The sequence below is a fragment of the Alosa alosa genome, chromosome 15 (genome assembly GCF_017589495.1).
Source record: "Alosa alosa isolate M-15738 ecotype Scorff River chromosome 15, AALO_Geno_1.1, whole genome shotgun sequence".
Taxonomy (NCBI): domain Eukaryota; kingdom Metazoa; phylum Chordata; class Actinopteri; order Clupeiformes; family Clupeidae; genus Alosa; species Alosa alosa.
Window position 1 is genome coordinate 19,469,034 of NC_063203.1, and position 15,000 is coordinate 19,484,033.

General features: G+C 47.2%; 1 protein-coding gene across 1 annotated transcript in view; it reads left to right on the forward strand.

Annotated features, from left to right (window-relative positions):
- robo2 (roundabout, axon guidance receptor, homolog 2 (Drosophila)) overlaps positions 1 to 15,000 on the forward strand; it is a 384,455-nt gene that overhangs the window by 362,508 nt on the left and 6,947 nt on the right. Inside the window, exons 23-25 of the mRNA XM_048265276.1 lie at positions 5,862 to 6,021; positions 8,695 to 8,958; positions 10,783 to 10,997. Of these exons, the coding sequence (XP_048121233.1) occupies positions 5,862 to 6,021; positions 8,695 to 8,958; positions 10,783 to 10,997 (639 nt within the window). The remainder of the gene's footprint in view (positions 1 to 5,861; positions 6,022 to 8,694; positions 8,959 to 10,782; positions 10,998 to 15,000) is intronic.

The following is a 15,000-nucleotide window of genomic DNA, read 5'->3' on the forward strand; positions in this document are numbered from 1 at the left end:
AGATGGAATGGTGAATAGCCGAATAGGTGGACAGGAGGAATGAATGAACAAGTGAATAATGTCCGGAGCCTTTGTTCTGCATGTGCTACTGTACTAACCAGCCATGTAAGGGTGTCTATTAACCTCCTCTCCTTTCCTCCATGTACTGACCTCCCACTCCCCAAAGATGCTTTGCTTCTCCTATGTGTACTCACAATGCCCCCGGTCATCTGATGACGTATTGGAACTTCTTGGCGTCTTGTATGTTATAGCGATGCGTGTGTGTGTGTGTGTGTGTGTGTGTGTGTGTGTGTGTGTGTGTGTGTACTTGTGTGGCCCTCAGCAAAAAGCCATTCCTCTGAAGCTTTTGTTCTGGGCCATCATTTTTCTAGCACTGGAGTCTTTGAACCCAGTCCTGAAGCTGCTCAACATGGCCAACAGCTTTAAATCAGGCTTTATAGTCTGGCCTTCTGAACACACACACACACACACACACACACTCTTTTCTCTTCCTTTTTTTTTTTCTTTCCATCTTCCTCTCTCTCTCTCTCTCCTCTCTCTCTCTCTCTCTCTCTCTCTCTCTCTCTCTCTCTCTCTCTCTCTCCTCCTGAGTGAGTAATCTAATGATGAAGAAAAGGACTCCCTCACACCCTTAAGAGGTTACGCGCACTCGGAAACTCACTTACCCAAGGCACCGGAGACGCTTGACTGGGCTGAGATGTGAGAGCATCTCCCATGGCCCTTCTTCTACTAATGCTTACTGAAAACAATAAAACCCACACACTAAGAATTACAATGTCATTTATAGGACATGTAGTTGCCTCTTAAGATCACTCTACCCCCAATCTCTCGATCTCTCTCTCTCTCTCTCTTTCTCTCTCTCTCTCTCTCTCTCTCTCTCTCTCTCTCTCTCTATCACTCTTTTGTTCTCTCTCTCTCTCGTTCTCTTCAATGCTTCACCAGCCCCCTCTTCACCTCCATCCAGATTTCTTTCTCTCCACTTTAATCAAGTTACGAGCCACTGCCATAACTGTGCTCTGAGCAAGCGTACTGGCGGGCATTAGATTGGCTCGGACCAACTGGAGAGCTGCGGTTCCACTGGCTTGCCACACAGTCTCCATACTGTGCTTCTGAGTCTGGCAAGAGAGAGGAAGAAAAGGTTCACAGCGCACTGCCATCTTAATGAAGGAGAGACAGAGAGAAAATGGACAGAGAGAGAGAGAAAAAAAGGTAGGAGGAGAGATTGGGTGAAAGAGAAGACCAAAAGTTCTTGGTACATTTTGTAGCCAATTAATTGGCCAAATGAAGACAGACAGATGATGTTATTGAGGAGAATAGAAATAGCAATGGAAAGAGAAATGATAGTGGATTGGTACTGGTCCATTAATGGAAAGAGAAATGATAGTGGATTGGTACTGGTCCATTTGCATTAACAATGGCAGAGGCCAGAGGGCTCCACAGCTCTTAATTATTTTTGAACAAACATGCTTAATATGCACTCCAGTCATTACCCTGGAGATAAAGTTAGACAACATAATTTCTCATCAATCCTCCATTTCTCTTACCTGGGAAACAATGCCAGTCTGTGAAGCTATGAAGAAATGTACTTTCTGGGGCTAGAAAGGCTGTTGAAACGGCTGATTTCAGGTCAGTTTCTGTATTTATGTTTATGGTTTATGTATGAGGTTATAATAATATGTCAGGAGAAAACGTCTGGCGATAATTGAAAGCGTTGACTCTTAGTGTTTCCGTCCACCATCAGGGGATATCTCTAAGCAGGATGACCTCAACGTTAAGGTTAGATTTTCAAGTCAACATTTGTACTGAAATCCCACACATGCTCACACACAGACACACACAGACACACACACATACATGCACACACACACACACACACACACACACACACACACACACACACACACACACACACGTCCTGACAGTGAGGGCAAACCCCAGGCTGGCTGAGCGTTGGCGCATTTGGCCTTGAGCATCTGTCTAAAAATACAGTCAGTGTGGATGCAGAGTCAGCCTCCCTGACCTCAGATACAGAGAAGGAAAAACACAGAGAAACAGGATCAGGAGGCCTCCAAACGTACAGCACGGAGCACACTCATGCTGACCTCTGTCCGAAAGGGAGAGAGAAAAATAGAACTCTTCAGCGTGCAGTTAAAGAAGGGGACAAGAGCAGGCGCGTGCCACAGGAGGATTTCAGGGAGAGGAGGTACAGGAGTAGAGGAAATAATGAACAGCTTGACACAGAGAGAGAGAGAGAGAGAGAGAGAGGGTGAAAAGATGGGGAAAAGGAATAGTGGGAGAGAAGAGTGGAATAGCAGCTGCAAGCAGTTCAGGACTAGGGCGTCAGTCACACTCATTAAAAGAGGAGAAGGCAGGAGCATCCACATGCTGCTGTGGAATTGGACACTTCAGATCAGTCTCTCGCTCTCTCCATCTCTCTCCTTTTGTGTGAGTGTGTGTGTGTGTGTGTGTGTGTGTGTGTGTGTGGAGAATGTGTGTGTGTGTGTGTGTGTGTGTGTGTGTGTGTGTGTATGTGTGTGTGTGTGTGTGTGTGTGTGTGTATGTGTGTGTGTGTGTGTGTGTGTGTGTGAGTGTGTGTGTGTGAGATGTGTGTGTGTGTGTGTGTGTGTGTGTGTGTGTGTGTGTGTGTGTGTGTGTGTGTGTGTGTGTGAAGTGTGTGTGTGTGTGTGTGTGTGTGTGTGTGTGTGTGTGTGTGTGTGTGTGAAGTGTGTGTGAAGTGTGTGTGTGTGTGTGTGTGTGTGTGTGTGTCTGTGCATGCGTGTGGACAAGTGGGTGCTTGGACAAGTGTTATAATTCCGCCCCTACCTGTACGACACCTGTCTTATTAGACACCACATACCCATGCACCCATGCACAGTTCACCCTCATTTGTTAGCACCAGCAAATTGCCTGTCTTCCAGAGTCTCCGATAGCCTTTAGTTGATATGTATAGGACCCAATTCCCGTGCTACTGCATTGGCCTCTCTGGTGATTTGTCCACTCACCCAGTGTTCAGATGCCGCCTTTAAGCCCTTTGGTAAATATATATATATATAATATATATATATATACCTACACACACACACACACACACACACACACACACACACATCTGTGGTCTTCCTGGAGTCTTTCTCCTCTCTCTCTTTCTGTCTCTCTCTCTCTCTCCCTCTTTCTCTCACTCTCCCTCTCTCTCTCTCTCTCTCTCTCTCTCTCTCTCTCTCTCTCTCTCTCTCTCTCTCTCTCCCTCTCTCTCTCCCTCAGCCTCCATCAGCTGTAGCTCATCCAAGACAAACAGAGGCAGGTCCTCATGGCTCACCCCCACACTTACCCGCAGAGGGGAGTGCCTGAAGAAACGTCCTGTATAAATATCAGTTTCAGTCCCCAAATATAGTGGCAGCGTGGCCTTTTAGGAGGCAAGCCGAGAGAGTGAGAGAGAGAGAGAGAAGAAAGGATAGAGAGTTTTATGAGCCACATTTCACTATATACCCAGCTAAGCAGCCTCAGCCATCCTCTCTCTCTTTTAATCACTCTCTCTTCCTGTCTTCCCTTTCTTTCTCATTTCTCCCTTTGTCTCGCTCTCTCTGAAGCCTCATTTACAATATTGATGCCCCTCTCCCCTACTGAAGGAGCCGGGCGTGATTGAGTGATCACGGAGCAGCTCGCCCGCTTATTGGAATAGGAGCCGAGTGTCGCCTGGAGGGACGATTAGGAGAACCCAATTACTCGCCAACTATACTCTCTCCTCTCCTCTCCTCTCCTCTCCTCTCCTCTTCTTGTCTCTCCTTTTCTCTTCTCTTCTCTCCTCTTCTCTTCTCTCCTCCCTCTTCTCTTCTCTTCTCTTCTCCTTTTTTCTTCTCTTCTCTTCTCCTCTCTTCTCTTCTCTCCTCTCTTCTTCTCTCCTCTCCTCTTCTCTCTTCTTCTCTCGCTTCACGCCTCGGGCCTGTTGTTATGTTGTTATTACTTCCATACTTTATTCATCATATGTTGACACCTCTCTCTCTCGCTTTCCGTTTTACTCTATGCTTCCTCTCTCTCTTCCACACACACAAATACACACACACACACGTTAGCCCCCCCCCCATCTCTCTCTCTTCCTCTGTCTCACTCTGTCTATCTCTCATACACACCCACCCACACAAACACACACTCACTAAGCTCTTGCTATTGTTAATGCCTCAGTGAGACTGCAGTAATAGCATTCTGTCAGACGTCTGCTGTACAGTGTCTTCATTGTTTATTTATGTTTTTGGCTGTGCAGAAAATCACAAACAAAAACAGAGGTGGCTTTGGAAAACTCCAGGTAGACGTTGGAGTTCTGTTTGTTTCTGTGTGACTTATGAGTGTGAGTGAGGGTATGAGTGAGTGAGGGAGGGAGTGAGGGAGGGAGTGAGGGAGGGAGGGAGGTTTTTTAAGCCTACAGTATATTACTGGCTCGTGTTCTTGATCTTCAAAAAAAAAAAAAATCTATCGACCACAAATCAAAAAGGCTCTCTTTTTTCTATGGTGGAGCAACATTTCTAATTTGTAGCCTGTGCTGATGCGTTGGCTTCTTATTAGTCAACGACATGACGGCACAAGACAGGGGAGACCGTTGAGATTCCCTGAAACAGGACATTTTGGTCTTGGACTGATTACAGGCCCTTCTGGCAGCCACTTGCACCCAGAAACATGGCAGACACAGACTCTGCGAATCCCAGAGTGACCAATTGTTTTTTTTTTTCTCCACTCGTTCTGTCGCTAGGCTACGTCAGCGACGGGCCGTTTCTTGGGCAACTAGAGCTGCTGAGGGACTGGAATGCCTGGCATTTGATTGGTCATGGCGTATCTGCCATGGATGGGCAACCAAGCCTCCACTGAATTCTTCTTGAAAGCAGAATGGCAGGAAGCAGAATGGCCAAGGCTATTGGAGCGAATGTCAAAGGCTGTAAAGCAGCAGAAACCTCGGACAGTTTTATCAAGGCCTTTTTAGGAGATACAACAGTGATGCAAAGTTGAAACCCCCTGGCACAGTCTTTTCAATGAAGAAGTGAAGACTTGTCTTCTTTCCTCTCCAGAGAGAAGTAATAATAAATGGCTTATAGGAGAGAAAAAACACACAGTTACAGAGGTTTTCACACTGTAATAGACTCATACAGTCTTTCATTAAAAACCCATTCAATCCATATTCCATTTAAAAAGCCCTAGTCAATATTCACTGTGCCGTCTTTCACCGTGGACTCCAAGAGTGATGGTGAGGTGGAGGAGGAAGAGGAGGATGAGGAAGAGCAGGAGGAGGGGGAATGAAAAAGTGGTCTCTGCCATGATGTTCCTCACCATAGCACTCCTGAGTCCTTGAAGCCCTTTTGAGCAAATCACTCGTTTTTTTCCCTACCCAGCCGTCCCTTTTCATCAAGCGGCCTTGACGATTTCCTTTTATGGTCGCCTCGAGACAGGAAGGCATTGAAAATTCGACATTAGAGCGTGTGGATGATTTCGAAATGAGATGGCGAAGCTATTTTCAGGGACCGGGCTTCGTCTTAGCTCGACGCGAAAAAATGTTGAAATGTGTGCAATTGGCTTTGACAGTGGAGTTTTCAAAGCCTTCAATTAGCAGGCAGAATGTTCAAACATGTGGGTCTTTTTCTTTTCCTGTGGTTGAATTAATGTTTTCAGTAAGGCAGTGTTGCATTGAAATTCGCCTCATCCCAACTTCTTGTCTCACCACTGCCTCTCAATGTCTCTGCTTCACCACCTCTCTTCTATTTCATCTCTTTCACTCTCTCTCTCTTTGTCTCTCTCTCTCTCTCTCTGTCTCTCTCTCTCTCTCTCTTTCTCTCTCTCTCTCTCTCTCTCTCTCTCTCTCTCTCTCTCTCTGTGTGAAGGTGGCAAAGGAGGGAAAAAGAAGAAGACCAAAGGTGGTGCCAAGCCCTCCAAAGCCAACGGCTCCAGCTGGGCCAATGTGCCGCTGCCCCCACCCCCGGTCCACCCACTGCCCGGCACCGACATGGACCACTACCCCGGAGACCATCACGAAGGAGTAGGGTAAGGACGACCTCCTCATTGTTACACACATACACACACACACACACACACACACACACACACACACACATACACAAACACAGTGACAGCGATTCAAACACAACTCAACCGACCACACTTGCATGCTTATATAAGACACACACTGTACCCACATTGGCATAAAAAAAAAACAGCAGCAGAAATCTGTGCTTGTCCTTGTACAAATGAAATCCTGATATTCATAAGCTCTTGGACTTGGAGCGAGAGAGACAGTAGGAGACAAAACGAGTTTCTTGAGTCTCACATTTAATAATTACTGTGTAAATCACGGGGTTGAGCAGAATGAACTGCTCTGCATCTGGAAATGAAGCAATTACTGGGATCTGGGATCAATGGGCCCAGGCGTCCAAAGAGAACGGACAGGCAGATGGTTTTGGATCAATTCATCTGCTCTGGGCTTTGTGTGTGTGTGTGTGTGTGTGTGTGTGTGTGTGTGTGTGTGTGTGTGTGTGTGTGTGTGTGTGTGTGTGTGTGTGTTGTGGTGTGTGTGTGTGAGATTCCAAGGGAAAGTTTTACTGCAGGGAGGTTCTCCTGTAGGCTTTGCTTGTATTTGTCTCTCTCTCTCTCCATCTCTCCTGCTCTCTCTTTCTCACTCTGTGTGTATCTGTCTCTCTCTCTCTCTCACTCTCTCTTTCTCACTCTGTGTGTATCTGTCTCTCTCTCTCACTCTCTCTTTCTGTATATTTCTCTCTCTCTCTTTCTCACTCCATGTGTATATTTCTCTCTCTCTCTCTCTCTTCTCTTTCTCACGCTGTGTGTATCTTTGTCTCGTTGTCTCTCTCTCTCTCTTCTCTTTCTCACGCTGTGTGTATCTTTGTCTCTCTCTCTCTCTCTCTCTCTCTCTCTCTCTCTCTCTCTCTCTCTCTCTCTCTCTCTCTCCTCTCTCTCTCTGCTCCCTCTCAGCTCCCCTTCTTGTCCATAAAGCCAAGCCTGGCAGAGCCTGTACTTCAGTCTCTCTTTAATTCGGACCAGATTTCTCTATGTGTGTGTGTGTGTGTGTGTGTGTGTGTAGGATACTGTACAGAGGAGGTACAAAACTATACTGTACAAAAGCCAAACACCTCTCTTGCTGTCTCTCTCTCACGCACACACACACACACACACACACACACACACATGCACACACACACACACACACACACACACACACACACACACACACACACACACACACACACACACACACACACACACACACACACACACACACACACACACACACCTTATGTCCCCTGAAACCCTGAAATCTCCTGCATCATCCTGCTTGAGTGTTTCTGACAAAGTCGTATACATACTGTATATACGCACACTCAGACATGATTACACACTCACACACACACACACACACACACACACACACACACACACACACACACACACACACACACACACACACACATACAAACACACATCATGAGTTAGCCTTTGAAGTGATTTGAGACACCCTTCACGTGAGAGGTATGCTTGGCTCTCTTCCTCGTTAATTTGAATGTGGGAAAGTCATCTGGCTTAATAGGCTATCTGGCAAATGAAGAGTTCTCAGCAACTGTAAATCTGGCATAGGAGGCGTAATGGCAGCTGATTAAAACTGTTATGTCCTCTGGAGTGTACACTGACAAATTCCTTTAATGAACATTTCCATTTACGAGCACAGGGGAGGGGGAAGTGGAGTGTGGGGAGAGGAAAGGAGATGAGGGTACACACCTCTCTCCACCTCTCTCATTCCCCTGCAACAGGCTGAACTCACTAGCTAGAGAGCCTCATTGTGTGTGGGTGTGTGTGTGTGTGTGTGTGTGTGTGTGTGTGTGTGTGTGTGTGTGTGTGTGTGTGTTTATGTGTGTGCCTCCCTCTCCCTCTGCTCTCAATGGGAGCAGTTGGAAGTTCAGAAACACTTCAGAAGTTCTAAAACTGATAGTTCCGGTCCTTGATTGTGATTGGCTGAATCATGTTTGAATGCAAACATTTGAATGTAAACATACACCTTGACCGCATTTCGTTCTATATTACTGCACTACCACAACTTGATAAAAAAGTTGGGAGTAGCTGTGTCTCAACGTTGCTTGGCAACCATTCTGATAGAGGAATTATATTTCTTGGCGGAAGAATGATTATCTTTACATTTCTCGTTGCTGTGCCTTTATTTTATGAAATCTTGACAGATATGTAACCATTTTAGAAAAGCGAAAACCGCTTTAATAAGCCACTCAAGTCCGTAGGTTACACTGATTTTACAACAGCTGACGCCTCTTAGCTGTTGTAAAATCAGTGTAACCTACGGCCTCTCAGGGCTTATTGCTTAATTTTCTCATTCTGATAGGAGAATGGAGTTATAGCATGTCACATGTTCACAGAGTGTTCTATTGGACCATTATACTGTAATTATGTTAATGCTACTCTATTTGAAGACAGAATCGAATGCTATAAGGTGTGTGTGTGTGTGTGTTTTTGTTTGGGGGTGTAGGAATATGGATCAGATGAATATTTCATCTCAGGTGTACTCAGGGTTACTCACATAAGCTTCCCAAGAACAGGACCCTTATATCTTATCTCTACTGCCACCTCGCCTATGAGCTGAATGAATCATTGTGCTCCAGTCACACCTCTAACAGCCCACATCTCCCCCGTCTCCCCCAGCTATGAGAGCGATGGCTGGGGGCCTCCGCTGCCGATGCAGACCTACCTGCACCAGGGCATGGAGGACGAGCTGGAGGAGGAGGAGGAGCGCGTGCCGACCCCACCGGTGCGCGGCGTGGCCTCGTCGCCCGCGGCCGTGTCGTTCGGACAGCAATCCACGGCCACGCTGACGCCGTCGCCGCGCGAGGAGATGCAGCCCATGCTGCAGGCCCACCTGGACGAGATCACCCGCGCCTACCAGATGGACATGGCCAAGCAGACGTGGTACGCTCATGCCGTATACACACACACACACACACACACACACACACACACACACATACACACACACAGACACACACACACACACTCACACTCTACACACTAACACTAGTTGGTACTTTGGATATACTAAACAGGTCAAGTCATACTGATCAGATCAGTTTGGTTTAATTATGGTAAATAAAGGTAAAGTAATGATAGCTAGGTGAACAGGATATGAGCATAGTTCTGATTGATACATATTTAGCTCATTTACAGGTACAACACAAGGCAAAACAAATTGCAATCTTTACAATTCATGTTTGTTTAATATTGATGCCTTGAGTAATGCTTCAGATGTGTTTAGTTCAGTACATGAAATTATATACAGTCTGGGTCTATTCATCAAGATGCCACATTTATATTGAATTTTGAAAATTGCACTTATTGCAGTTTTAGAAGTCTGCCTCAGTTATTAACTGAACACATGTAGAGCATCAGTCTCGGAGGCGATGATGTTGGAATCATGTTGGCCTAGTGTTGTGCTTGTAAATATGAGAATCTCTCTGTTGGTGCAGTTTATCTTGTGATGCTGTTTGCTCACTGTGACTTGTCAGATGAACTGGCCTTTCTCTCTCTCCCATAGACGCTCATTAATCATAACGAGCCCAGGCCACTGCACTCGAGAGCGCAGTACCGCGAGCGCGCTGCTCATTTCGACTTAAAAAGAAATGAAATTGTGCAGTGTGACGCATTAAAGTGTTCATTTAGAGACGCAGGCGACGGTTTAAGACTACAGTAGAAATTGCATTTCTGTGGCGCTCAGGCGAAGCAAATGAAGCCCATGTCTCATCCTGTCTGAGGCGTGTGTGTGTGTGTGTATGTGTGTGTGCAAGAGACTGGCATCCATTCATTAGTGAATTGCACGCACACACACACGCACACACACACACACACACACACACACATGCTCACACATACTAAGTCATTCAGACAGAAATGCATTTGAAGAGAGAGAGACGAGATGAGAGAAATAGAGAGTGAAAGAGAGAAGGAGAGAGAGAGAGAGAGAAGGAGAGAGAGAGAGAAAGAGAAAGAGAGAGAGAGAGAAAGGCAGTCATCGTTTGACATGTCAGCAAAGGGCGTGTTATCCAGTAATGACTATGTTGGCTAAGGCACTTCTTTGACAAGAGCAGAGAAGGGTGGTAATCACCACCAAATCCTACCACCACAATCCACATCAAAGCCACACACATGCCACACACACACACACACACACACACACACACACACACACACACACACACACACACACACACACACACACACACACTGTCAGCAACGTTTGCTACTCCAAAAGTGACAGCCACAATGCAGGCCCTGGATTCACACTGCTATTGTGCCCTCCTTGGCAGCAATTAGAGGGTCATTGTGTTAGCCGAGCCAGGAGGCGCACCGTGGAATGAGCCGGGTTGACAGTTCAGTCAAGTGCCGGAATGTGCCAGAAACAGCTGTGACAGGTCCCCACCCACTGTCTCTCCCCTCACACACACACACACACACACACACACACACACACACACACATTTGTCTTCTCCATCTTTTGAGCTTGGACACACACTCTCACACACACACACAGACACACATTTGTCTCTTCATCTTTTGAGCTTGGCCTCTTTTCACACTTTTTGACAGTTTTCTCAACGAGTTCTCAGCCATAATATCTACATTTTAATTCACGTCAGCTTGATGTGTTACAATTTCCCTACACTCCAGACACCGGGATGTTAACAGAAAATGCCTCCAGAGGGTTTATTATTTTTTTTCCTTTCTTTAAAAAAAAAACAGGCACATGCAGGGCAGCCCATATCCCCCTCAGGCCCCTGCTCCCCCAGTCGGCTACGTGTCCAGCGCGCTCGTGTCTGACCTGGAGACCGACATCCCAGATGAAGACGAGGACGATGAGGAGGATGAGGAGGAGGGCTACGAGATGTCCCGACCCCTTCGTGGCGTGGAGCACACCCCGGGGTCCAGCATGGACAACCTGGACAGCTCTGTCACTGGTGAGTCTGAAAGAGACCAACGACCTCTAGATGGCTCCATTCAGGACTGTGCACAACTGGCCTTGTATAATATACTATATTATAGTAGTCAATATCATGTATGCAATATCAAATAACATACCTGTTAGCATTTGCTATTTTCTGTGCACAGTTATATAGTTGTGTGTGTGCCTGGGGTTGCTGTTTACTGGGAAGAGGTCCAAATCCATTTGTTTCATCACTTAAAAGTATTTAATGGAACAGTGTTTGCGCTAACCTCAGTCATTTTCCCCTAATTTCCCCAACATAAGAGTTAGTAAATTTACCGCAGACCTCATTTTATTGGCAGCAGAAAACTGTTTGTGCATGATAAAAAAGAAATGTTTAAATTGCCTCCGAGATTTTAGAAAAACAGTGGACTAGAGTGTGGGAGCTGAGAAAGAGAGGAGAAAGTTAATTGTGAAGACTAACTCTCCCTACTTAGTCAAAAGATCATAGAGCGCTTATCAACCCACACATCAAATTACTGCTCCGCCTGCATATAAAATAAAACGATAATGAGCTGGCCAAACTCCATTTAATCTACCGGCAACACATGCCGTTCAGTCACTGATTTACAGTTGGCTAACCTCCTGTTCTCCAGAAAAGCAATTATCTCTGTTTATTTCTGTTGACGTATATGTGTACATAGTTTACATTGTTCACCTTCCCAGGGTGAACATGCTTCCATTACATCACGATTTTTGATGGAGCCTAAATGCACCGTTTCCAGTCTAATTCATTCTATATTCACTCTTCACCTGAAAATGAAAAAAAAGATTTTTAATCCAGTTTGTTCACGCAGTTTGGACGGACTCTGCGGATTCATAATTATTGTCGCCGATACAGATAAGGAACTCCAATGAATTTTAAGAAGGTAGAGAGAGACTGAAAGAGAGGGAGAACTAGAGAGAGAGAGAGAGAGAGAAAGAGTCAGAAAAATGAGAGAGGGAAGTAGTGAACTCATATGCCAATGCCACACACATATCTCTCTCTCTCTCACTTTCTCTCTCCCAATGGATTTTAAAATAAATCTCACGTACGAGTCTAGTTCTTTCTCCCTTTCTGTCTGTCTGCCTCTCTCCTCGTTCTAGACTGGAGGCACCATTTCCATTTTTACGGGCTCGTATTGAAAGCTTTTATGGCCAACTGTCTTTGGGGGACGATTGAAGGGTATGACATTGTGCTAGGAGAAGAGAGAGAGAGAGTGAGAGAGAGAGAGAGAGAGAGAGAGAGAGAGCGAGAGAGAGAGGTGCACACCACATCTGAACTCCCAGGGTGCCCTTCTCTCTCTCTCTCTCTCTCTCTCTCTCTTCTCTTCGGTAAAAACACCCAACGCCAGGGGACCTTCCTCCTTCCTTTAGCTTGGCGTCCGTCAGCCAAGAACACGCTGTAATTGTGGGCAACATGGCACATGCCGCTGTCAGGCTCGAGAATGGGCTAGGGACACGACGGTCGTGCAGTGGCCTGACCCTGCGGTCTCACAACGAGTCTGTGTTTCATCATCCTGCAGCGCTTGTGATGAGAGATGGGTATATTGTGTATGTATAGACCAATGACTTCTCAGCCTGTACGTCACGGGCGCACTGCACTGTGAGGGACGATGGCAGAAAAAAAAGAGAGGGATAGATGCGTGGCTATGAAAGAAACAGAGAGAGAGAGAGAGAGGTGAGAGAGTGTCAGTGAGAAAAGGAATAGAAGAGTGTAAGAGATTGAAAAAGAGAAGGAGTCAAAGCGAGAGGGAGTAAATGGGAAGAGCGAGGGAGTCTAAAGAAAAGAGGAACGAAAGGAAGACAGGGAGGGTGAGGGAGAGGAGGGTGAGGGTGCGGAGGCTGAGACCTGCCCTCACGCCTCTCTGCCTGGCTGGCTGTGTGTCTGTCGGGGGCCAGCGCTGCCTGGGAGTGCAGTTTTGTGGCTGGATGATGGAGCAGAGGCGAAGCCCAGCCTGACACATGGCACGGCTGATCTATTTAGAGGAATGGAAAAGCTGCACCGCGTGGCCTAATCTACCCTGCATCTCTCTCTCCCTCTCTCTTTCCCTCTCTCCATCTCTCTCTCTCTCTCTCTCTCTCTCTGCCTCCGCCTCCGCATCTCCTCCTGACTGTACTGCATTACTCTGCAGACAGCACTATTTCCTATTATCTCCTCCCATCATATCCCCACTACTCCCCACTGCTCTGAGCCTGACAGACCCCCAGACACGGGCCAGCTTTAGGGTTACTGCTGGGGGGTTGGGTTGCTGCACCACCAGTAAGATGGGGAGGGGAGGGGTCGGAATGTGGGAGCAGAAAAACAAATCTCACCCTGCCACAGTCCAGACAGGAGCCCAGAGAGAGAGGGAATGAGAGAGAGTGGGAGGGAGTGAGAGAGGGAGGGAGAGAGAGGGAAGGAGAGAGAGAGGGAGAGAGAGAGAGGGAGGGAGAGAGAGAGGGTAGGTGGGAGAGGGAAGGAGAGAGAGAGGGAGGGAGAGGGAGAGAGCACAGGGGAGGGTGTATGGATGAAGCCTGTTGGCGCATGCGGATGAAGATGATAGATCACTCATTGTTTTAATCATATGGAAATAGGTCTGCTCCCCCCTCTCCTGTTACAGCAGCTGCGCGCTACGCTAGCACGGCATCCCAACACCAACAGAACCCACAGAGAGAGAGAGAGAGAGAGAGAGAGAGAGAGAGAGAGAGAGAGAGAGATGTGCAGCTAAGCGGTACACATCAAATCGATTTCACCTGGGGCGACGGGGAAAGGGGTGGGGTGGGGTGGGGTGGGGTGGGGTGGGGTGGGGTGGATGTCTTCATACACTTCCTCTTCCTCTAGAGAACTACATACAGGAACACATATGCTCTAAAAACAGGCGATAAAGCTCAAGGAGTTAGGCTAGTGATAGCAGAAGGAATAAGATGAGGAGCGTTATTGTGTGGGTTTTATTGTTGTTTTAGAACGTTCCTCATGTGGCAGTGGGTTTTACAGCAGCTCCGACATAGCCAGTAAGCTCACTCCAGCTCTGCCTGGGGCCGATTAGTCCACCATAAACCCCTACTATGTGAGTGTGTGTGTGTGAGAGAGGGAGAGAGTGTGTGTGTGTGTGTGTGTGTGTTTGTGTGAGCATGGGGAGAGAGACCCTGATCACGTCCGTCCGTCTGAGGCAGAGACGCCCGCTCGTCAAGGGGGATGATTACGACAGCTTAACGATATGCAGATGAGGGCTGCGCATCAGCGTAAATCACTTTTACTGGTGGCCAATGCCAGGGCTGTCCCCCAGCTTTTTACTACCCTTCAACAACCCCCCAATCCCCCACCCCTCCTCCCCTCTCCTCGATTCAGGGCTTCAGTTTACCCGCCCCTGGGGCTGTTAAACTCACCATCGCAGCCCAGAAAGAGAGAGCAGACCCTGAGCCAGGAGCACAGCTCCCACATCAAGAGCTGCTGCAGTCCAAAAAACACAACCTTCATCTGAACCCCCGCTGAAAGATATAAAACGGTGATTTAACATGGAAATAAAAAGAGTGGGCCCATAAGTTTTGGGGTTGGGGGTGGTGGTGGTGGTGGTGGGACTCGGAAGGTGAGGAGTGGAGCGGAGAGAAGTTTGGGTAAATGACGACGTGTCCGGGGGATGTTGAGGACAGAGGAGCACTTAGCATGGATGAGGAGGCAATCCGTCAGACTGGCCAGAGCTGTCAGTGTGAGGCAGAGAAGAGATGGGCGGAGAGGAGTCTAAGTGAGGCGCTTGGCAGCGGCGCACTAATTCAGTGCGGTCAGCAGCACATCAACGCTGAGCGACGGTCCCTGCGAAACTTTTTTTTTTTTTTTGCACAGGTAGCATAACGAACCTGGAGTGTGCCAGGTTTGTAAGGGGTTCATTTTTCACAGATAATTTCGACATCACCCCCTTCTTGATCGCAAACAAATAAAAAGGTGTGAAGAGAAGTTAAGTCGTGAGTGAAAAGCCTTGAAGTGAAGAATTTTTTAACACTTTTACAGTTTGAAAGCA